Source organism: Sipha flava, unplaced genomic scaffold (genome assembly GCF_003268045.1).
Source record: "Sipha flava isolate LNK unplaced genomic scaffold, YSA_version1 104_pilon_pilon, whole genome shotgun sequence".
NCBI lineage: Eukaryota > Metazoa > Arthropoda > Insecta > Hemiptera > Aphididae > Sipha > Sipha flava.
Window position 1 is genome coordinate 661,406 of NW_020271718.1, and position 24,290 is coordinate 685,695.

At 28.4% G+C, this 24,290-nt stretch overlaps 3 protein-coding genes across 4 annotated transcripts in view; 2 read left to right on the forward strand and 1 right to left on the reverse strand.

Moving 5' to 3' along the window:
• LOC112682789 (autism susceptibility gene 2 protein homolog) overlaps window positions 1-1,910 on the forward strand; it is a 29,366-nt gene extending 27,456 nt beyond the window's left edge. Inside the window, exons 14-17 of one of the 2 annotated variants that reach the window (XM_025553524.1) lie at window positions 80-115; window positions 175-409; window positions 478-1,114; window positions 1,576-1,910. In XM_025553524.1, coding sequence (XP_025409309.1) covers window positions 80-115; window positions 175-409; window positions 478-1,114; window positions 1,576-1,771 — 1,104 coding nt within the window. In that variant the 3' untranslated portion in view covers window positions 1,772-1,910. The remainder of the gene's footprint in view (window positions 1-79; window positions 116-174; window positions 410-477; window positions 1,115-1,575) is intronic. The other variant, XM_025553531.1, reaches the window with a different exon arrangement.
• Window positions 1,911-16,026: 14,116 nt separating this feature from the next.
• Window positions 16,027-17,244, reverse strand: LOC112683796 (zinc finger BED domain-containing protein 1-like). The gene has a single exon (XM_025554955.1). The coding sequence runs from the start codon at window positions 17,242-17,244 to the stop codon at window positions 16,027-16,029; it is 1,218 nt and encodes a 405-aa protein (XP_025410740.1).
• A 2,071-nt stretch (window positions 17,245-19,315) lies between these two features.
• LOC112683354 (23 kDa integral membrane protein-like) lies at window positions 19,316-20,757 on the forward strand. The gene is made up of 5 exons (XM_025554360.1): window positions 19,316-19,592; window positions 19,665-19,853; window positions 19,944-20,120; window positions 20,208-20,420; window positions 20,552-20,757. The coding sequence occupies exons 1-5, from the start codon at window positions 19,533-19,535 to the stop codon at window positions 20,615-20,617; spliced, it is 705 nt and encodes a 234-aa protein (XP_025410145.1). The 5' UTR covers window positions 19,316-19,532; the 3' UTR covers window positions 20,618-20,757.
• Window positions 20,758-24,290: the final 3,533 nt, after the last annotated feature.

The following is a 24,290-nucleotide window of genomic DNA, read 5'->3' on the forward strand; positions in this document are numbered from 1 at the left end:
AAAAAAAGTTAACTTAGTGCTAAAATTAATTAGTTATTATATATTATTAATAACAAATATTTATTTTATATTTTTATAGCAATTGACTGATACATCCAAACCTACAAAATCAAGTGTAAGTAAAATATACACATTATCTTGAATTAATTTTTATATTTCCATTTTAATTTATAGAAACCTGGAAAGTGGAATGCAATGCATGTACGATTAGCTTGGGAAATTTATCATTATCAACAAAAACAACAAGTTGCTGAAACCAAAAATGTTGCTAGTAATCCGGTGCCAAAGACTGAATTATTAAGGCCACCAACACATTTATTTCCACCCAGCCGACCACCCCATGATCTCTCACCATTCACTTCCCCTCATCATCATCATCCAGGATTACCTCCTGGATATCCTCCTATGGGTAATTATTTATCTACACTATATTATTGAATTTAATTGACATAAGATAATATGAATCTAAAATTATAGGTCCTGCAGCAATGTTTTCAAGATATCCAACTGGTTTTCCACCAATATCTTCATTCCCTCCTAATCCCATGAATGATCCATGGGCTAGACTACAACCTTCTCGAGGACTTCCTACACCAAATTCACCATATGGCCCTTCTACAGGTTGGCCAATTAAACCAGATCCTGTTGAAACTGAACGTGCTGAACAGCAACAACGTGAACGGGAGCGAGAACGGGAGCGTGAACGAGAAAGAGAACGTGAAAAAGAGAGAGAAAGAGGAAGAGAACGAGAACGTGTTAAACGTGAAGAAAAAAGAAGGCAAATGATACAGCAGCAGCAGCAACAACAACAGCAATTACATCAACAACAGCAGCAGCAGCAGCAGCAACATCAACAGCAGCAGCAGCAGCAGCAACATCAGCAACAACAGGCACATTTACAACATCAACATCAACAACAACAACAACTACATCAACAAGTGGTCAAGATGAGGGAAAGATCCCCTTTAAAAGATCCTAATCTTATGTCCAAAGAAGAAGATTTAAATAATATGATGTTAGGTCGTGTTCCACCAACCTCTCACTACTTACCACCACCTCCAAGACATCCTCAAAGAGCTCTACCCACTCATTTTTCACCATGGGACCAATATAGGTTTGTTTAAATATTTCTTAATGTAATATTTACTGTTAAAAAAACCAAAAATGTCCTTACTTTTCCCTGATTCTAAAAAATGTATAATATTTCAAAATCCTCTACTAATTGATTATATATTAACATGTATTCTTAACAAATCAATGCATCCATCAAATATTTATAATTGACTATTATAATTACTGTTTTATTTCTTCATTATACAAAAATTATATTGTAAATATGGTTTTGTTGTTATTAAGATTAAAAATATCTAAATTTGTGTATTTAATAATGAAAAATTTAATTCAAATTAATAACCAAAAATAATATTTTCAGAAATAGCAAAAATTTAATCAATATATTTCTAAATTTATCTAGAATTTTAAATACTTTATTTGTATTTTATATTATTTACAGGTTTTATTTTTGCATTTTTAATGAACAAATAATTATTATAATCTTTCGTATATTTTTTTTAGATATGATTCTTTGAGATTCAGTCCATTAATTGCTGCTGCTGCTTATAGAGCTGAAGAAGAAGAACATAGAGCTAAATTATTTGGTTATCATCCTCAATCTCACTTACGACCTAAAGATCCATCTCCTAATATGCATCGACAAATGCCTCCAGATATGCAGCTACCTAAAAAAGAAGAGTCTTCTCAGTCAAGATAGTCTAACTTAAAGAATTTAATGTTTTAATCATTGTGAATGGAGAATTTTTAAACTTATTTTGACAACTTTTATTCTTCTTAGCATTCTTCTGGCATATATTACACTATAATTCTATATAAATTTTATATTTTAAATATGAAATGGAATGAACAATTTTACTTATTATAATTATTATTATTATTATTATTATTATTTTGTATGATATATCTGAATTTGAATGTGCAATTAATTTTATTTATAATAGTTTAATTAATTAATATAAATGTTCAAGAACATTATGATGTAAGTAAATATTTTAATAAAATGTTTTCATTATTGCCCATGGAATATATTATGAATTATTTATAATTCTTAAATTACATTGTATTTGTGCAATGAAGTTTATTATTTTTCTCGAGAAAAAAATTGATATATATGTATGTATGTATGTATGTATGTATATATGCAACTCTTGCAACATTTATTATAACAATTAAATAGGACATACAGGGTTAATATTTTTATTTTTTATTATGAACTGATTTTTTGACCCTTTATACATATTATATATTTATACTCAATATATTGCAAAGATCTTAAAATATTTAATCTAAAATAGTTAAATCTTTGAAATGCAGCTTGTATATTATATTGTCAAAAGTTGTATAGTACCAAATAAAATTGAAAAATAGATAATAAACCCGACATTTTTATTAAATATTTAATATTAGTTTTTGTTAAAAAAAAAAATGTTTTAATGAATTTTCATTGCTTTTTGTTCCTATTATTGTTTAATATAATATTTCTATATATACATAATTTATAAATTTCTTCATGGAAATAATACATATTTAAACAAATTATATTTAAAAAAAAAAATTTAAGTTACCAGTTTAAATTAATAATAATTTTATTATTTTTATTATTATAAGGTTATTAAATTAAGTGTGTTACATTTTTGTAAGGTAGAGACTCCAGTTCAAAATTTTTTTTCATCGCATTAAATTTAACTTATTGTACATAATTATTAACAATAATTAAACGAAAACCCATGTCTTTCCTTTTTAATTAATTTAATTATTCTTTTTAATATATATTATTTTGTGGAGTAGATTTATTCATTAATCCTCTTCTTGAGTAATAATTTTGCATGATTAATTATATTTTAATTTCATAATTCTATTATTAGTTGCAAATATATATATATGTGTGTGTGCGTGTGTGTGTGTGTGTATGTATATTATATTTTTATGGTTTATTGTCCTGCTCAGGAAACCCTGTGCTGTTCTACAAAAGTAAACATGAAAAAAATATCTTAATAGCTCATTTCTATTATGTGATTTATCAGTATTGTTTTAATAGTCATTTTTTTGTTGAACTTAATTGTTTGACAGTATATAATGAAAAGTTATTCAATCAACTACTTTCATTTTCCATGATTAAATTATGAAATAATTACTTCCTCTGGTCATATAGTATAGATATGCATTAATGTGTAATTTAATATTTTCCTAAAATGGATAACTTTAATTTTTTTTTTTTTTTAGTTGACATGTAGAATGCATAATTTAGGCGATTATAAAAATGTCTTGTTTTATGTAGCTATTTTAAGATTTTCAACCAAAACCACTGTTGGAACATTATGGATATACACATAAAAGAAAAAGTTATGTAATTATGTAAATATTTGAAATATTTTATTGTGATTATAATGTTAATTAAGTATTTGTATATATGTGTAAAGTGATGATACAATAATAATACAATTTTGTGTACCACATTATTTTTGTTTACAAATTATTGTTTTATTCTCTTCCCATCGTATTATATTAGTAATCCTTATATATTATGACAGCAGAAATTATAATTTTTACTTATTTTTGAATAATATATTTGAAGTGCTGTATACATTTATATTTACATTGGATAATAACTATTACAGAGGTGGCAAACCCATAGCACAAAAAAATAAAATATTTGTATTATATTTTTATCTTTAATAATATATTACAGCATTAAACATTAGTACCTTTTTAATATATTACAGCATTAAACATTAGTACCTTTTTAATATTGTTGACATCTTTCAGAAAATTAAATTGTAGATTTGTTAATAATGTAGATAACATGCTAAACGTAAAATAATTTGCCACCCCTAAACTATTGAATCACCACTTGGTGATATCATTAAAATATGTGAAAACAGATTGTGGGGAAGAGTTTATGAATTTAGAATTAATAGTTAAATAACATCACTAAACTCTGCTTCCTTTTCAAAAGAGTTCATATCACTTTCGTGCATATCGACTTACGGCTGCTCGTTGTATCAAAACCAATTTTTCTCGCCCTCGCCAAACCGAGGCATTGATCGTGAACGACGGTCGTAGATCAAAACTGTCCGACAATTAGGGTACATCGATATGAATTAAATTGTTTACAATTATTTAAAATAATTGCTCATCCTTAATCAAAGCTAACAAATGTATTAAATTTTAACGAAATTTCGAATCGACCCATGTATGACCCGATATATTAACTGCTTTTAACTTTTAAAATTATTATTTTTTTAATATATTTTTGGAAAATTATACAAATATTAGAAAAAAATCGATTTCATCACCTCGTACTGGCCAAAAAACGTTCGAAACAAATACGTTACTACGCTACATAGTATCGTGAATACTGATGTACCTATATATTTATATATTTTTATAGTGGAAATAACATATTTGGAAAAAGCATTTCGACTTGTCAGCGCCATTTGGAGTGCAATTCGAGAGCAACATAACCGAAACCGAATTCGATCATATTCAACTCTGGTGACCATCGTTACTGCACATTTTGCGACAACTGTTGCGAAGAAATAGTATCGATAGCGATATCGCAGTACACCTGCCCCACGTCTACACCATCCTAAAACCCTCGATCCAGGGTACACGATCACTTCTAGCCGCTCGCGCTGGACGCGGGCCTCCGGTGTCGACGCAATGATGTTGCTCCACCACAGCCCTGTCCCGTGTTCGGTTAACGTGCATCGTCTATTGGTTTTGAATGTCCCTTAGCCAATTCGCGTTGAGCTACGTCCAACGATCGGGTCAAGTGCCGTGGACTCATCAACTCATGGCCGTCAGCCGCAGACCGGTGGTTCGAACCCAGATTTAAGGCTTTAGCTTTTTCAGCACTCAGTGCAAGAATTATTTTGGCAATCCTCCATCTTAAACGACTTATACAACAAAAAAAAACATATAATATATAACTTAAACAGGCAGAATTTTGAGAGCTGAAGGAGCCTCATTATACATATTATAACCTAAGCCTCATTCATAATCACAAATGCTCAAAATAATTTATTAAACGTGCATATTTGCCACATATTTGTAAATCATTCAGAGAACAAACATAATAATACTTGTAATAATATAATGATTATAAAACTATTATATTATTATAATAATCTATTATTATAGATTATAAAACTGTAATTGTATCTACAAGCGCGGCCAATCCTTGCATGTCAATAGAATAATAAATAATGATAGTTATAATAATAATCAAATTTATATTGAATCACATCGTGACATTTTTTTTCTATCTATAGTAGATAATTTGCGTCGCCAACGATTTATCAAATTTAATTCTAATTTTGACGCTTCTCACGTGTCCTGATTTTGCCGTCCTATACCGTCACATGCGTCGATCGTATCTTAAGCCGGCCCTGTTCGGACTTCAATCTAAGTTTGTGGTTATAACTCGTGCCACTCGTTTGCTAGTTCGTACAACTCGTACCATCCGTGATTATAAGGGGGTCAACCCAACTCTATACGTCGTAGAGTTATTTTTCGGGAGGGGGGATCATCTATATTTTATCTGTCCATAAATCATTAAGAGATATCAGAAGTAATGTGTTATATCCTGGAGACGTAACCTCATATTTCATAAAATATATTTAAATTGCTTGTTCACTAGTTTAACGGCATATTTTAGTTCACTAGAAAAATGCTTTAACATTAAGAAAGGCATTAAAAGCTATAGGAATTTTGCTTTCCAGAGTAGACCTATTAAATCTGTCGATAACTTCAAATATATATCACGAATTATGTCGATACTGCGGTCCATCATCTATGGCTCTGAATTGTGGCTGTATGGGGACACAAACCAAATAAAAGAAAAAGAAATATACGAAAATTACTGCAGGACTGTTATTAACGAAGTTAGATTTGTATCTAAACCAATAGCAGTTAAAAACAGACCGAAAGCCGAAGGTATTTTTTATACATAAATACGAACAGTTACACCGACATCCATAATTCATCTGTAAAACACTGTTTTATAAGATATTTAAGAAAAATTTCAATTACCACGAATATGAATTTAACCAACCGACCTTAAGTGCATATTAAAAGTAAATATTAAGTAGGCAGATGCATTTCATAATCTATGTTAACATATTAGTATAATATTCATAGTAAAATGGGACACCAATTTCACAATTTATTTGATCTGATATTTTCACTTCTTCCAATAAATACAAGATTGAATATTTTCAGTTCCTAATAAAATATTTCAATTCCAAATTATTATAATATTATTAATTATGAACTCGACAATAGTCAAGCATTAATTATAGATTAATATATGAGATTTATAATAATTTTGTATTTTACTAATAAAATATATTTATTTTCTAGAGCGCAAATGGATTCGACGTCAAACTTTTTCCAAAATTTACATTGTTCCCGTTTTACGATTTGTTTTCGAATATCTATTCAGTTTTTTCCAGCCATCATTTATTTATATTTTTTTCATTCCGTAACGGTACGTCTTACTTTTTACAGCACTGTTTTTGTCAATTTCCAGAAACTTCGAATAACGAAAATCATATAATAATTACTTTTGAATAATATTTAAGAGACAAACTTTCAAAAAAAAAAAAACTTTCCTTTTCGAAAAGATAGTATCCAAAGTACTGGACCCCCCCCCAGAACTTCTCCAAAAAATAAAAAATTAGCAAAAATTCTTACATATTTACAAAATTGGCTATGTTGAACATTCACAGGAAAGTTGAAATTACTGTTGATGAAGTGATAGAGGAGTTGGCCAAAAAATCGAGACGACTGGAATTTATTTTATAACAATACTTTATAATATATAATGCTGAATACAATATATAGGTACATATATATAATATTACATAAGACTATACGGTTATTGCATTATATATTTAGTTTAATTTCCTCCAAAAAATGTATAAGGACATAACTATTACAATATAATATATAGTTTATATTAATTATGTATAAACTGTGGACCCCCCAGAAAAAATTGAAAATACGCCACTGCCCAACATTACTTGATAAATATTTTACTATTTAAGACAAAAACAATTGTGATTTAAAAAAATATTATAAAAAAAATTAACATTTATTAATAATTACTTCACAATCAAAAAATCATGAGCATAAAAAATCAAAATAATTGTGATGTAATAAAAAGCAATAAAAATAATAATAAAAATCTTACCGTAAAATTTTAAAAATAAAAAAAATTTACATAACAAAAAAAAAACAGCAAAAAGGAAATAAATTCCAAAATAAAATAAAAAAATTATAATAAGAATTAATAAATGTACATATAAACTTCGAGAAGTAATAAACACAAAGTTTACGGAAGAAAAAGATTTTAATTATGATAGATGTTTAGCGATAGACGTATGAATCAGAACTGATAGCTATTACAGTTTTTCAATCTTTGTTCAAAATTAAAATCATCGCATTTCACTTAGTAACACTAATTGTTTACTACACATATTTGTTTCTAAGGTATCTTTGCAACACTCTCCATTTAGTCAGCATATAATGTAATATTTCTCAAATGTTTAATACATTCATCATGCCAGTTTACAATATAACAGTATAATAATACGAGTATAAAATATAACAATGTATGAAACAGTACATGAACACAAACAATACATTTTTAATTACTCGGTCTCTACTATGAACTTCAGCTTTCGTCCATGCAGGGACGTATTTAGTACTTCTAGGGAGGGGGCGACTCAAATTATTTCTTTAATTCAGGCTCAAAATTTACAGGTAAAATTTTTATTAATATTTAAATCAGGTGAATCCTTAATATTTGTGTTTTTTTTTTTTTTTTTTAATCTAAGGCCGGATTGGTTTTTGTGTAGTTCTTTTTTAACACCTGTCATCTGTCCACATTAAAATATTGAAAAAGTAAAGTGTAATATATAAAAAAAAATCATACAGTAATACAAAAATTTCAAAAATACAAATCAGGAAAAAATAAGTGTCAAATTTATCAACAAAAATATAAATTAACACGAGACAATAAAAATTCTTTCATAAAAATAATAAAAAGATACAACCAAAAAAAATTGCCAAGAGAAATACATTCCAAATATATATTAAGAAATAAGAATAAATAAATGAAAACAAAAAAAAAAGAATGCTGATTAAATAGTTAGATTTTATAAACATGTTTGGAAAATTAAATAAGAATGAATTCAAATATTTGTTGATCTAATTTTTTTTATTTAACTGTCACGAAAAAAAAATTTTGCTGAATTTACATATAATAATATGGGCTAATAACTCAAAAAATCAAATACATGGTCTATTCAACTTTAGATTTTTATCATCATTGTTGTGAAACGGATTTGTATCCCATTTAGAATATTACCCAATGTAGCGAAAACAACATGCAAATGCATGAACTTACGAGCCCCGGTGATAACTGATAAAATAATATTATGTGGTAACGGGCGTAACACGTTTCCATCAAAATTAGACCTCTCCCTTTTCCACCAATACCCGTTTCCACCAAAAATGTATCTTTCCCTTTTCCATCAATATCCGTTTTCACCAAATGAGATAAATGTTTATCGTATTTAATTGTATGTTAAACCGTTATCATACTTATCTTTTATGTCGCTTAACCATGATAATATCTAAATAATCAAATATTTTATGAACAAGTGAAAAATGTGCATAGTTTAAATAAAGCATTACAACTGCGTGTGTGTTAAAATAAAATGTAATTTTTAAAATTTATAATTCTGTGATGGCGAAAGTTACCGAAAGTAAACGTGGAAATAAAACACTAGTACTAAACAACTTTACATTTTTTATTGGATCTGTAAACAAATCTAATGAAAATATTCGTTGGCGATGTATTAAAAAAAATTGTTTTGCAAAAGTGTATAATGATAATAAAAATGAAATGTTATGAAATATTATATAATGCCTTTACATTTATTGAATCAATAATATATGTTAAATAAAATTAATACTGTGTTAAAGATTTTAATTTAAGCGTAGTATACAATTTTTATGACAAAACGTGATTGATATCTCGTTTGGTAGAAACAGCTTAAAAAGCCACTTAACAAATAGCCACACGATAACGACAAAAAACATTAATGCACTAAAATCCCTTAGTATTTCTTTTAATATTTACTCAATTCTTAATACAAAATTCTTAACTGCCATTAAAATTGTAATTTCTTTTATATTGGATGCTGGCATTATTATACAATTTTATATTGTAATTTATTATGTGTATTATGTCAAATAATTAATTGTTGAGCTATCATTGTTGTAGACTAGAAGCTAATAAAAAAAAACGACAAAACACCATCGGCATAATCCAACAAAAAACTATCTTACAATACTACCAACCTAACGTCCATATTGATAGGATAATCTAATTTTACTTAAATCGACAAAAAGCTACCAAAAAGAATTAAATATTTTCAAATTTAATTATGTTTTTGTCGCCACTTTAGAATTTTAAAATGTACTGCGTGAGTTCAACAGTATCAGTAGCTACCTACTGATACTTTGAAAACTCAAAAAACTCTTTTTTTTATTGAATAATATTAGTCCTTAATATTTTTATTTACTATTAGTTAATTCAGAACAGATAAATGGTGTAATATTTATTTATTTGCTTGAAAATGTAACGGGCTTGGATCCAATTACATGTATCATGTCGTCATGTATATGCACTTGGTAATAAAAATATTTGTGATTATGTATACTAACATAGTAACATATAAGTATATAACTAACAACAGATAAAAATAGAATTTATATGAAACAATATAAAATATAATACAAAGGTATATAAATTAATTTGTTAAATTAAATATGCAAAGGCATGATTATTAAAAAAATTAAAGTAGTAGAACAAAAAGGATCAATTTTATATTTATTTAAAATGTACCTACTTATTATAGTTTATGGATTGTTGGTAAGTATAATTTGTAATTAGAGTTTTTAATTAATAAAATACGTTATTTAATCTTATGTTAGGTACTTAGTTCTCTAATTTGGAAAATTAATCTATATAAAGATTATATAAAAATCAAAACCATGAATCTGGCAACTTAGTAATTTGTAAATTAAATATAAATTAAATATGATTCTGCGTTGTTCTAGAGATTCAACTATGTATTCAAGAATAAGATAAGTCAGTTAAGTATTCCATTACATTTATAAATTAAAAACTGTCAGAACTATAATAATATCAAATCAATCAATAATATTAAAAACAACAATGCATTGTCCAACTCGTAAAGGGTCTCTGTAAATTGCGTCCCATTTTAAATTTTTTGTTGAAACCGCGTTCCAGTAAATGTTAATAAGGTATGTTGAATAGTTGTCCCCTACGCCTGTTATCGAGATTTTAAAAATATACCAGTTGCCCTCACGTGTTAATATATACACAATTACAATATATAGCTCGTAAAATAGGGAAAGTAAATATAAAAATTAGGGGTGTCAAACGATATCAAGTACAAATACCATGATATTGAAAATATCGGTATCTAAATAAATATCGTAATGTAGGTATGTAGAAAAAATCACTTAACGAGGAATGGGGCATTTATTAAGGATTTGTGTGTAGGTAATTTCATGATTCAACGCATTATGCAATGTGTTAGTATTAGTACTTAGTAGTAAATTAATAATTATTAATTAATAATTATCACTATTCATAAGCGAGTGTAAAATGCATTGGGGATTAAATACTCTTTCACTCGCACGTGCACACATATTTTACATATGCGTCCACTGTTTAATGTATAAAATTATAAACTATAAAATATAATATTTAATATTTATTATTTTTATTTACAATGTATCTACAATGTAGGTCGATCGGACCTAATATTACGTCATTGTAAGTAGCACATTAGAAATTCTTATTTTATTAATATTCACATATTCTGTAAGCCGATTTTTTTTAATTTTTAATTTGTTCATAGAGCACAGATATGTCATATGAAGACGAAAGTGAAAAAAAAATAAAAATAAAATTCACACAGAATAAATCATACCAAAAGGACATGGTGGATTTTTTTATTTTAATTAATTTACTTTATATTCATAATTATGATATTTATAATTTTTAAATAATAAATTTAAAAAAATTGACCTCTACTTTGTTTTGTTTTTTTATTGTATGTTATATTTTTGATAAATTATTGATACCGATATTTTGAATTTTCGATATAATAGTACATACCTAGGTATATTATACCTAGGTATGTACTATGTATAAATATTAGAAAATACTAAATCGAAACAAATCGGTTTTTCGATTTATCGATAGATCGATTTTTTAATATGTCGATATTTCGATGCCGTGATAAAATATTGGTTGTATCAATTCGATATCGATATTTAAAAATATATCATCTGAGACCCCTTATAAAAATCATTAATAAAATATAAAATAATTTATAAAAATAAAGTAAAATAGTACAAAATTATAGAGTCAAATTCATAATAAATAATCTATTATAATGATAAGTGACATATTCAAAATAATAATGCTTCTGCGAATGGAGTTAACATCGTTTAATGTTATATCATTTATAAATACATTATAAATATAATATATAATATTGTATTTTGTAATAATTAATAAATAATAATAGCCTACTTGGTGAAAAGCAAGTATTTTACCAAAACGCGTAATTTTAGATGCGTCTGAGTGGATAATTATTATTATTTATTATATCTTTATGAAAAAATGCTAGGGGAAGACCACGAATGGAATATATGCAACAAATAATAGAGGACCAAGGGTGTATTTCTTATAAAGAGACAAAGAGGAAGGCAAGTAACAGAGAAGAGTGGAGAATTGCTACAAACCAATCTCAGGATTGAATACTAAAAAAGAATATCTTTATATGTATTTTTACATTGTTAGAAATTATTATATGATGCGATTTGCGATGTATACCTACGTCTTTGATAAGTACATTTTAGTAGATGAAATACGGAAAACACTGACGTTGTTTACAAGATGGAAAATATTACGCGAGTGTATAGTGAAAAAGGCAATATTTTGTTAGTTTTAAATAATTATACTTTTTATAAAGACCGCATTACACAAGCTAATGTAAAATGGCGATGTACATTGAAGTCATGTACGTCAAAGCTGTTTTTAAGTGAAGACGAAACGGTGCTTTTAAAATCGATTATCAAACATAAACATTCGCCGCATAAAAATTTAACAAAAGTAACCATTTATAATAATTTAAAACAGAAAGCTGTGGATGAAGTTTCTAAACGACTATTAAAATTAATACGAGAAGAAGTTCAATCAAATGTTTATGGTATAACATTAAACGATTTAAAATCCATTCGCAGAAGCATTATTATATTGAATATGCCACTTATCGTTATAATTAGATTATTTATTATGAATATGACTCTATAATTTTGTACTATTTTACTCGTACATTATTTTTATAAATAATTCTATATTTTATTAATAATTTTTATATTTACTTCCCCTATTTTACGAGCTATATATTGTAATCGTGTATATATTAATATGTGAGAGCTACTGGTACATTTGGTTGAGGGCAATTGGTATATTTTTCTCTAGGTAATTTAGGGGAAATTGGTATAAAAAAAAGGTACTTTTGGGGGCGTGCCCCTGGTACATGCCCGATAATAAGTCGCTAATGACTTTAACAATTTGTTGTTTTAGCAGAAAAATCACATCCTCGATCATCTCACGTTCAATTTTAATACAACAAAGCTAATCTTGATTTTTAACGACCATATACGCATTGTAGGCTGCCCGATGTTTAGCTCCTTTTTTGACCATCCTTCACCTGTCAAGCACATATTTTTACATTACGATTTGAGAATATACGTAAAACGAAAGTGAACATATATATATATATATATATATATATATATATATAGAAGGCCGACCGTACCTTTGACCGTGTATCCTCTCAAAGAACAATCTATTTGAAAATGGTTGTCAGCTGTTTTAACGCATGAAGAATACTCCGGTTCATTCCACAATCGAATCATGCACAACTCATTTAATGCAGAAATGACATCTATGTTCACTTTCAACGCGGTGTTCTCCTCTGCTTTGATTTTACTGATACGGAAGAGGAGGGGCAGATAAAATCGCATTAATATTATCGGCTATTTATTTAGAATTATTATTAAAAAGAGAATTCCGCATCCGTCGTTTAGACGTCATAATCGTAGGTCCGCTGTGGATATGTTCGCACCTCGGAACATCTCCGAGGGAAATTACACTTCCGTTGCCGATCGATAAACGGTCATATCCTATGTCGGTTTGGATCGACATGTGACACTGGTTTAAATCCAGCACGTCGGTCTCAGTCGATACATGACACGGTTTCAACATTTCGGTCTGAGCCGATGCGTGACAGTGGTCCAACGCATCGGTCTCGGTCGATACGTGACACCGGTCAAATACATCGGTCTGACTCGAAAAGTGACACCGGCTCAACTCGTCGGTCTGCTCTGAACTTTCTGTCGAACGCGTTTCGATCGTCTCCGTCGAGACTTCGCATGAGTCCACCATCGTCCGTGCAGGTGATCCCACGTTGGCGGAGACTTCAACTCCAGTAGCGGTAGTGGCCGACCGTTCGTTGGAAGCTTTGATCGAGCAGCACAGACCGAATTCCCAATAACGTTTGTGTATGTACACCTTGCACACTATAATAAGCATTAAGCAGTGTTAATTAAAGGTGTGTTATCCACAGATATAAAATATATACTATATACAGTGGTTTAGTTGGGAAGGATGGAGGGGGATGGAGTCCCCTTCTTATTTAAGGTAAGATTATGTGTCCTCTTTAATTTAAGTCGCTAAAAGCCCGGGTGGACGCTTAATGGCATTGGTTACTGAAATACAATATTTAATATACAATATTTATTAGGGCTGTGTAGTTCATGAGCTAGTCGACTCAATGAGTAGACTCTTAAAAATGAACTGGACGAGTCGAATCAGTGTTACAAGAGTTAGCGACTCAGTGACTCACTGACTCAGTTAAACTCACAACTCACAACTATACTACTGTAGATACGCGACTCTCCTAATTTCCTTGATAACGGTTTGCGAATCCAAACGGAAAATATAAAGTGGACCTCACACGATCAGTAATACTGACAGTAGAAATATTGACAGTATTTACATTACTGACAGTGTACTCCTCAAATGGTCAATACAAATTATAGCCAATACTCAGTATTTTTTACTTTCACAGTGTTTAGATCAATTTTTGATACTGTAACAAACGCTTTTAATTGGTTTTTCCAAATCCGTTAAGAATGATAGCTCTTCAAATAACCAAGATGATGGTTGACGTCTTTTATCCCAGTACCACTTCTTTTTCTGAAGTTGCTTCTAAATGTATTAATTTTTTTACATCTTCAATTGTAGATTCGTTTTTCAAAAGTTTATAATAAACTATAAGTTTTTTATAGGCAGAATTTTTGTTATCTCTATTGGAGTACTCTTTACAACGAACATCCCACAATTCGGGTAATTGTTTGTACTCTGAAATAAAATCACGCAAAATGACCCGATCGCGGAATTCGTGACTAGTAGTTTCACTTCCGTCATCCATCGCAGAGATGCCAATACTGATGACATGTCAATATCGACCTCACACTATCAATATAATCATCAGTAAATAAATACTGACGACTCGATATCCGATTTTTCCATCAGTCATCAGTATGGGTTTTCCTTACTGACAGTACATCAGTACTAGTGATGGGAGTTTTCGTTCCATTTTGTGAATCGTTCCTATCGTTCCAGGTCCGGAAAAGGAACGAGTACAAATGATTCGTTCCTTCGGTCCTTTCGTTCACAAAATATATTATAGTTCACAGTGTACGGGCCCGGTTATTACCGGGCGGCGGAACCGGTATTCCGTTAACTGAAATAATTATAACTCAATTGTAATATATTGACCGCCGTAAACGCATTATCACAAATATTAATAGTCGATATTTAAATATTTTGGATTGTATTCATGTTTTATAATTAGGATTAGGAATAGGTATTTATAAATTATAAAATAAAAAACCCAACGGTGTTTTTGCAGTCTTTGCATTTATATTACAATAACAATAAATTCAATAAATTACTATTTAAAATAATAATAGTACAAAAAATGATTAGGAAGTTACCTGAAATATGTATTATAGATTGCCATTTAAAAACATTAATGTTTCCATATTTTTTATGGAAAGTCTATTACGCCTGTCTGTTTGTGTGTATCCGGCTTTAGAAAACGTTCGTTCGCATGAAACTGATGTTGATGGCACTCCCAATCTTTGTAACATCAAATGGTATTCATTTGGATATATACGTTTCATTTCCTTCCACCATACAAGAGGATCTGATTTCCTTGGGATTAAAGGCTCATTAAGAAATTTATCTAATTCCACAATTGCATCGGAAGTGTCAGTTCTCACTGTTGTAACTTCTTTTACCTAAAAAAATATAATATGTAATAGGCTATTTATTATCATAAATTATCGTTATTTGATAAATTGTTTAAAAATGTAAATTAAAATTCATACCTGTGAATCAAATTCTTTCCATATCTCAAAGGTTTCTTTTTTTTCAGTTGACATAGTGATTTGTTCGTTATCTGTAACTATATTTTCTTCTTGATTAATAGATTGTCGTTTGCGTTTAATTATACTTGAAATCTTGCGCACGACGTTTTGATAAGTACGGGTATAATATGTCTCGCTACTAAATCCTTTTTTTTTAAAACGTGGATCAATTAAAGCTGCTTCAGCAAAAGTAGAATTGTCTTCCATACCGGCAAATCTGTTTTCGGCTTTATTTTCCATCTTTAAAATCATAGAATAAATATCAAATGGTAAGTTTTTCTCAGTTCTCATTGTTTTTATGTGAGATAACAATGCATTTGTGAGAACTATAACTTAGGAAATTGATACCCCTTTTTCCGAACTTAACTCAATTGTAACTTCTTTAAAAGGCTTAAAAAGTTTGCAATAATAATCCATTAAATTAAAATTTGACGCCGTCAACATTTCAGTATTACCAATCATAGCCAAAGTGGATACTAATGGATCTTTTGTCTCTAAACACCTATTAAACATATCATAAGTCGAGTTCCATCTCGTTATCACATCTTGTTTCAGTTTTAGTACTGGATAATTCATCTGAATTTGTGTGTTTTTTAATTTTGCTGCTGCTTGAGAACTACGCTTAAAATGCTCTACTATTTTTTTAACTTTTTTATGTATTTCTTTAATTTCTTCTAACCCACATTGGGCTATCAAATTAATGCTATGCGCTAAACAAGGAATGTGTTTCCAATTTTTATTTGAACTTATTGCAGCTGTAATATTACTAGCGTTATCGCTAATAGCTATTTTAACTTTATTTACAATACTCCACTCTTCAAAACAATTGTTTAAGAATGTCGATAAATTGATTGCTGTATGTGATAATTCAAAATAATAGCATCCTAGTAAATGAGATTTTAAAACGCATAGTTCAGTATCAATAAAATGTACTGTAACAGCGACGTAACTTTCATTATTAACAGATGTCCAACCGTCCGTACTCATTGCTATATATGATGCATTATCTAAACTCCTTTTAACCTTTTCCCTGGTGTTTTCTAATAATTGAGGTAAAATATTATAAGTAATTGTTTTTCTACTTGGCAAAGAATAGCTTGGATTTAATAATGATACAAATTTTTTAAACTCTTTATTTTCAACCAAACTAAACGGTTGGTATTCTTTAGCCATCATTATACCTAACTGCTCATCAATTTTTTTAGATTTCGAAATAGGCATCGGCCTTGATGTATACGCATCTATGGATACTTGTGTTTTTGTAACGCTAGCTGTTTTATTTTTAATTATAGGTGTAATAGTAGTTAAATTAGAATGGGAAGGTTCGGATACGGAAACATTATCAGGTTCATCGATGTTTTTTTCGAGAATTTCAATAGATCTTTTTTTCCTAGCTTCGTATTGAACTATGTGTTTTCGTTTTAAATATCTCGTTAAATTAGCCGTAGAACCCCCTTTATAAGAAATAGTATTAGAACAAAAATTGCATTTTGCTTTTTCACCATCAACCACTTCAAAATTATTCCACGTTTCACACTTTTTTTTATCCATTATACCAAGAATAATATTACTAAATTACTTATTAATTTAATTTATAGAAAATATAAATGAAATGTAACTTACTATTTTGTCGTTTAATCAACTAACATTAACAAAATGTCTTATAAATGTAATATTAATAATTTTATGCACATAGACACCGCGATTGAAAAATAAACTGTACAACTGTAGAAGTGTAGAGTGTAGGCTCAACTAATTTAAGAACATAACAATATAATAAAAGACAAAATAATAGATATTTTATTAATACATTCTAATATTATTAATGTTTATTAGTTTTCATTTGTTATGCCTTAAGCACAATATTATAACGTTTCTATAAATATAAAATATGTGTATTGTAATTAAATGAACTTCTTTAGATAGCCAACTCGGTATAAATAGGTCATAGAAGAAAACGTAATTAAATATCTATATTATTATTATTAATTTTTAATTATGATTTATTTTATGCTAGTTTAGGTAAACGATAGTGAAATGAATGATCGATGGTATAATATCGATATTTTTTTGATGCACCTATCCATATATTTTACTTATTTACTCTGGTTCTTGTTCAACTAGTCAATTGTGAATAACTATTAACTATCGATTTCAATTTTGATCTTCAATAAATTATAAGAATCACGGCTAAAAATAATCTATAGCCATGATAAGAATATAAAATACACGGAGTAAGAATATGAATCATTATCTTGGTCCGTGATAAAATGTTATCTACAATCTAATTTTCGAATATTCCTAATTATAATGGACAACTTACTAGTACAACAATTATACTATGCACTTTTGGTACATTTTACCATTGGAACATAGGAACGAAATGGAACGAAGGAACGAATAGGAACGTTCGGGTGGAATCGTTCCTAATCGTTCCTTTACTGGACTCGTTCATTTGGAACGATTCGTTCAGGAACGACCCATCACTAATCAGTACTCACATTACACGATCAATAATACTGTCAGTATCAAAAATATTGTCAGTAATATTGATCGTGTGAGGGCCGTTTAATACCAACTTAAACAATAGTTCCCCACGAATTTGGTTATTGATATTTCCATTGTTTCTAACTTTTTTCTAACTTTTTTTTTCAAGATTTTTGACTTTCTGAGAAAAATTTTTAACGTTGTATGCTCATAGTCATAATTAGTTTCATATACGATAAGTTATTCATGAATATGGGCTGTGAACTTGTGAGTCAACTCATTACACTGAACTGAGTTGAAAGATTCAGTTCAGCAGAATGAGTTGGAATTCCCATCCCTAATATTTATTATAATATTAAAATATTACATGAAATTTATTTTCTTGATTAATTTAAACACGTAGAAAAAATTTCGAAGAAATAATATGTAGTTATAACGATAAGCAAAAATGGTAGATAACGTACATCATGGGTTAATTTAATTGACGCTATGTCTAATTATAGATGATCCCGAGTGGTTATTACCCATAGCTCTAAAATTAAATTGATTTTTGTATCCACTATTATTTAGAATAAATATCAACAGAACCGAATAACTATAAATAGTATAAATATTAAATTGTGATAGAGGATAGACACTATCTTATAGATAGTACACACCTTATGTACAATGTACGTATTTATTACTCTCTACGTTAACTAACAACTAGCAAGGTTAGTAATTGTTTCTTTTTAGTTTTGTTAAGTTTTTTAAACATTACCTACTATCATTGATTAAATATTTAATCAATACTACTATATATTTCAATTTATTTTTACTGAGCAGTCATATGTATAGAATTATTTTTCTTTGGGGAAATTTATTTTTACACCCTATGAAAATAAGTTTTTATGAACATATATGTGTAACAGAAGAAGCTTAGACCTCATGGGTTTCCTAAAAAAGGTCGGTAAGATTTAGAATTAGGTAGGGGAAGGCTCCTCAATTTTTGATGAATATAGTCCCCCCACAACATTTTTCCCACTTTAACCACTGATTATATATATTAGTATGTATTTTATATCTGTGGTAATAACGCGGTTCAGTTATCATTCGAGATCAGCTGTAGCTCGTCGTCATATATATAGCATATTACTCTATGATGTACAAAGGAAGGAGGGGTCAGATGTGTATTTTTGTATTGATTATTTAGTGTGTGAGCCATAGTGCGACATTGTTCTGAAAATTTCCTAATATTGTATCGTCAATTACGTTGTATTGTTTTTTTTTATCATTAGTCATTTGTATATTCATCAACACCGAGTTTCGTCCTTTTCCGCCGTTGTAACAATTGTTTCAATAAAAACCAAAAAATGTCCATCTGTACGTTTTTGGGCAAGTACATTTTATACTTGTTCAACTTACTATGTCTCGTAAGTATACACTCAGTCATCCCATTCGCGACCACTGTTTAATGGTGTTATTATTTCCTACATATTTCACAGATCTCGAGCGTCTGTATTTTGTCGATCGCGTTCATCATCTACCATAAGTTCTACAAATGGTCAAATTTTGTCAACACAGAAATTACCACTACACCAATTTTACTCTTGTTCATTGGTCTTGGCCTATTCCTAATTTCTGCCATTGGTCTATGTGGTGTGCTTAGAGATAGTGGATGTCTTTTAACACTGGTATGTATCCCATTATTTTTATTTTCTTGTATTTAATACTAATTATAATATCGAGCACGTTCCAACTGTCTTGTGTATTGTCCATACTAGTTTTCTATACTGCTTACAATTGTCTTGATTGGAGAGCTAATTTTATCTGGTGTTGTTTATCATATGCGAAATGAAATTGAAACATATGCTTTGAGTCAAATGAACCATACAATTTCTACTTATAATGTAACTGGCCATAATACGAGTACAGAAGCCTGGAATTTGATACAATCTGATGTGAGTAATATTTATCTTTATTAATGAGTTTTCAATTTGTGTAAAATATTTTATAGTAACAATTTTATATACATATGTTTGTTTTAGATGGAATGTTGTGGAGTCTATGGACCAAATGATTGGAAGCCAGTTATACATAGCGATAATCTACCTAAATCTTGTTGTCGTGCGATCCCAGTAAATGGATCTTGTACAAAAATTGATTCGTACCAAGATGGCTGTTTTGCTAAATTTGAAACTAGTGTTCAGGAAAATAGCCAGTTATTAATTTGGACTGCCATTGGATTTGCTTTAGTTCAGGTATGCGAAATATAATATTAATTTAACATCTAAGTAGCATTAGATAAAATATTCATTTTATTGAGGACTTAATATTTATTAATTATATGAAATTTTATTAGAAAATAAAATTATAATATTTTATTTTTTAGCTATTTGCTGTATTTTTGGCATGTTGTCGTAAATGTTCCATACATGAAGAATATGAAACTGTTTAAAGACAGTGTTTATTACCTTATCATTTAATTTGTTTCTGAAGTTCAAGAAATAATAATTAAAAGTTAATCTTAATTCCATTTTTATATTTGCTTAGTATTCATCACAACTATTAGACCTATTATTATTTATAATTATTAATTAATGGTTGTTTTTGAGAACTGTTTTATATTTTATTTATTAGATTCTCATAAAATTGTATTATTTTGTCTATCTAAAATTATTAAATTATAACTGAATTTATAATTTATATTTCATTTGCTATTAAAGTTCAAACAATCTACAGCAAATTAATTAATTTTATTAAAATAATATCAAATGTGTATGTTACATTTTTAAGTAAACATGATTTGTATAATATTTACTAAATGTTTTAATTCTTTTTATACATTTTTTGGTTTATTTTTACATTTTTGTTACATTTTTTAAATTATTTAAAAAAATACAAACCTAACTTCCATAGATTGATATTTTATGAATTTAATTATTTTATTAAAAATATATTTCCTCTAAGTGTTTATATTATTTATAGATGATATCTATGATATTATATTAAAATATAAAAGAGGTTATTAAATAATATTCTAAAAATATAATTGTATTGTTATTTATATTAATAAAAGTTAGCTATTTACTATAGAAATATTTTAATTTTGAATATATACAAATATACAAAATACTAATAAATATTTTAATGGGGGGAATAAATAATTACAAGTGGTGATACAATAAATATTTGGTACATAATATTTAGTGTAGTGTTAGACAAAACTGACATAATTAACAACCTATTCAATAGTAATCATTAATATTAGACTATCAAGATCAGACAAATTATCATCTGATTTATATGAGTATTGAATTTAATGAAAATTATTTAACTGATGAGTTTTAAGTTTGCATGACACAGTTAATATTTATAATGTTTGAGAAGTTACTATATGTCTAGTACCAATTAGAACATGTGCACAGCACATAAAAATGAAGATTAAAAACTCCTTTTTTTTAAAAGTTTTCTTTTTCAATTATTGAACTTAATTATTTTTAGATATAGCCAACAAATTATTTGTGATTAGCTTGTCACCAATAATTAACTGTAAACATACTTGCTATGTTGAACATGATGCATAATAAACTATAATGGATTTATGTAGTCTGAAACTCAATTTATCTTTAATTAATAATATAGTAAAACTATTCATAGGTTTTCAAAAGATCTATTATTTTTAAACAGAAATACTATAGTTTTAATAATAATATTGTAGATAGAATTATATAATATATTTTAAATATATTACACCATACTGATTTATTTGGTATTCAATATTTTTTTTAATGTGAGTTACAAGTATTTTGTGACACGGTGAGAGTGGCAATTAACCAGTTCACTTAGGTGCAAGTCACTACTGCAATCAATAAATATTTTATTATATTTAAATATTTTTCTGTGAATAAAGATTTAATTTTACAAAATGCATTTATCATAGAAGCCCAAAAATTCAATAGGCAATGTATACTATATTATATTATATATTATAGTATATATTATATACTATAATAGTAGGCTACAATGTTACATAATAAATATATTATTATGCAAAAGGCAACAACCAATAATACTATATTATTATAGTATCAAAAATTGAATCATGTTACATGTAACGAGACCATCAACAATGGTCAACGAGTATAGTAATTAGACGATATAGGTTGGTGATATGCTTATGGCTTATTTACTATAGTGTAAATACGGAAATTTAATTTTAATTTTAATTTTAAACTTTAAAAGTTTATTTAACTAAAACAAACCATTTTTTTGTTAAAAGTTGTAGGCGCTCTGCGTGTAGAGCAGAGCATTTGAACAGAATATGGTTTATGTCGCAGATGGTTGGAGGATGATCGAAAATGCAGAGAGGCGAGTCGTTAAGAGATAATTTAAAGGAATGTGAGGGGAGAAGAGTGTGGCCAAAACGGAGACGAGAAAATGAGCTAATTGCTTTGCGAGATAATTTTAAGTTATGGAACCATGGCTTAGATGGAATTGTAGGGTTTAATTTTCTGTATCTTGTGGCGAAGTGATGTGGAAGGTTATTGTAAGAGTCAGACCATAGATGGTGAACACAAGATTTAAGTTTAGGACAGAAGTCAAACCAGGGGATCGGAATATTGGATGGAAGTTGGATTGACGCTGTATTTTTGGCTAAATAGTCAGCTGTTTCATTACCGGTGATGCCTATGTGGGCTGGAATCCAGAGCAACTGTAATTCAAAACCTTTGGCTTCGAGAGAGAATAGCAGATTTCTAATAAGAAATACTAGAGTATTAGGTGGTGATTTGAATACATTGGAAGAAAGAGATTGGAGGCAGGAGAGTGAGTAGCGATAAGGAACTTGTTGGATTATAAGGTAGATATGAGTTGGAGTGATTCAACGATGGCAAAACATTCTGCAGTAAACGAAGAAGCTGTTGGAGATAGGTTGTTAGTAAAAGAGATACATAGCTCTGGAATGAAGAAAGAGTATCCGGCGGAAATCGGGGAGACCGATCCGTCGGTGTAGATAAGAGTGAACAGCGGGAACGTATTGTGAATGAAGTCTTGAAAGAGACCGTTGACTATATTGGAGGAAGAGGCTTTAAGAAAGTCGATGGAATGACCGAGGAAATTTTTTTCGCAATTGATTTTAGGGTAGAATAGTAGGGATGGGAAGTTGGCTTCATAAAGCGGTAATTTATTAACTTTGAGAATGTAGTTATGAGAAGCTAAGAGGGAATGAGCTACAGAGGCCATTACTGGAACTGATTTGCTTACATAGCGCCACGCAAAATATACATCTATAAAGATGTTATAAACATTAGATATTGTTTTTATAAGTTTGAACTATGACCGGTAACTCATTTTTAGGAAAAAAATTGTTTTCACACATGCATATTATTTGGGATAACAGAATATTATTATCAAAAAAATATATTTGTAGAATTTTAATTTTAAATTAGGTACAAATAAAAATATTGGTTCCAAATGTTGTTACTGATAACTGATAAAGTGATTAACACTTATCAATTTATCAATATAGAATAATCGACTTAACTTAAACGATTTGTAATAATATTTATATTTTTATTATGTTTATCTTGTTTGAAGTTATAATTATGTATAAGTTATATAACTTAAAGTAAAATGGATTCTGATAAAGTTCTGTCAGCGTTAGACACATATTTTGAGGATTCAGGAAGTGAATATAATCCTGATGATCATGATAAGAATAATTATGGTGGAAATACTACACCTACAAGTGCAATAAAAAAATCATAATTTTTGTACTATAACTGTGATTTTGATTACCAATTCAAAGACTGAGCACTATTTGTTATTATTTTTAATCTTAAATTATTAAATAATGTATTACATATTATTACATTATGAAAATTTGTTAATTAATATTTGCTTAATTTGTCTTTATATTTATAATGTTAAAAATGTTTTTCATTGAAAGAGGTTTTGTTCTTTTAAATTTAACAATAAAATAAAATAAAATGAGAAAAATCATTTGAGTATAATATTATAATAAAATAATAATTTTACAAAGAAAAATTTCATGCATAGATGAAATATAGATTTGAAATAACATTGTTTAATATCAATTATGTATTTTAATTTGGGCCAAATGGTCGAAT

What these genes read in the sequence shown, in the direction of transcription:
- LOC112683796 (XM_025554955.1), bottom strand. Translation starts at nt 17,244, where the DNA reads ATGGATAAAAAAAAGTGTGAAACGTGGAATAATTTTGAAGTGGTTGAT.
- LOC112683354 (XM_025554360.1), top strand. Translation starts at nt 19,533, where the DNA reads ATGTCCATCTGTACGTTTTTGGGCAAGTACATTTTATACTTGTTCAAC. An exon ending in GTGGATGTCTTTTAACACTG is followed by an intron (nt 19,854 to 19,943) that starts GTATGTATCCCA and finishes TGTCCATACTAG; the next exon opens with TTTTCTATACTGCTTACAAT. An exon ending in TTGGATTTGCTTTAGTTCAG is followed by an intron (nt 20,421 to 20,551) that starts GTATGCGAAATA and finishes TTTATTTTTTAG; the next exon opens with CTATTTGCTGTATTTTTGGC.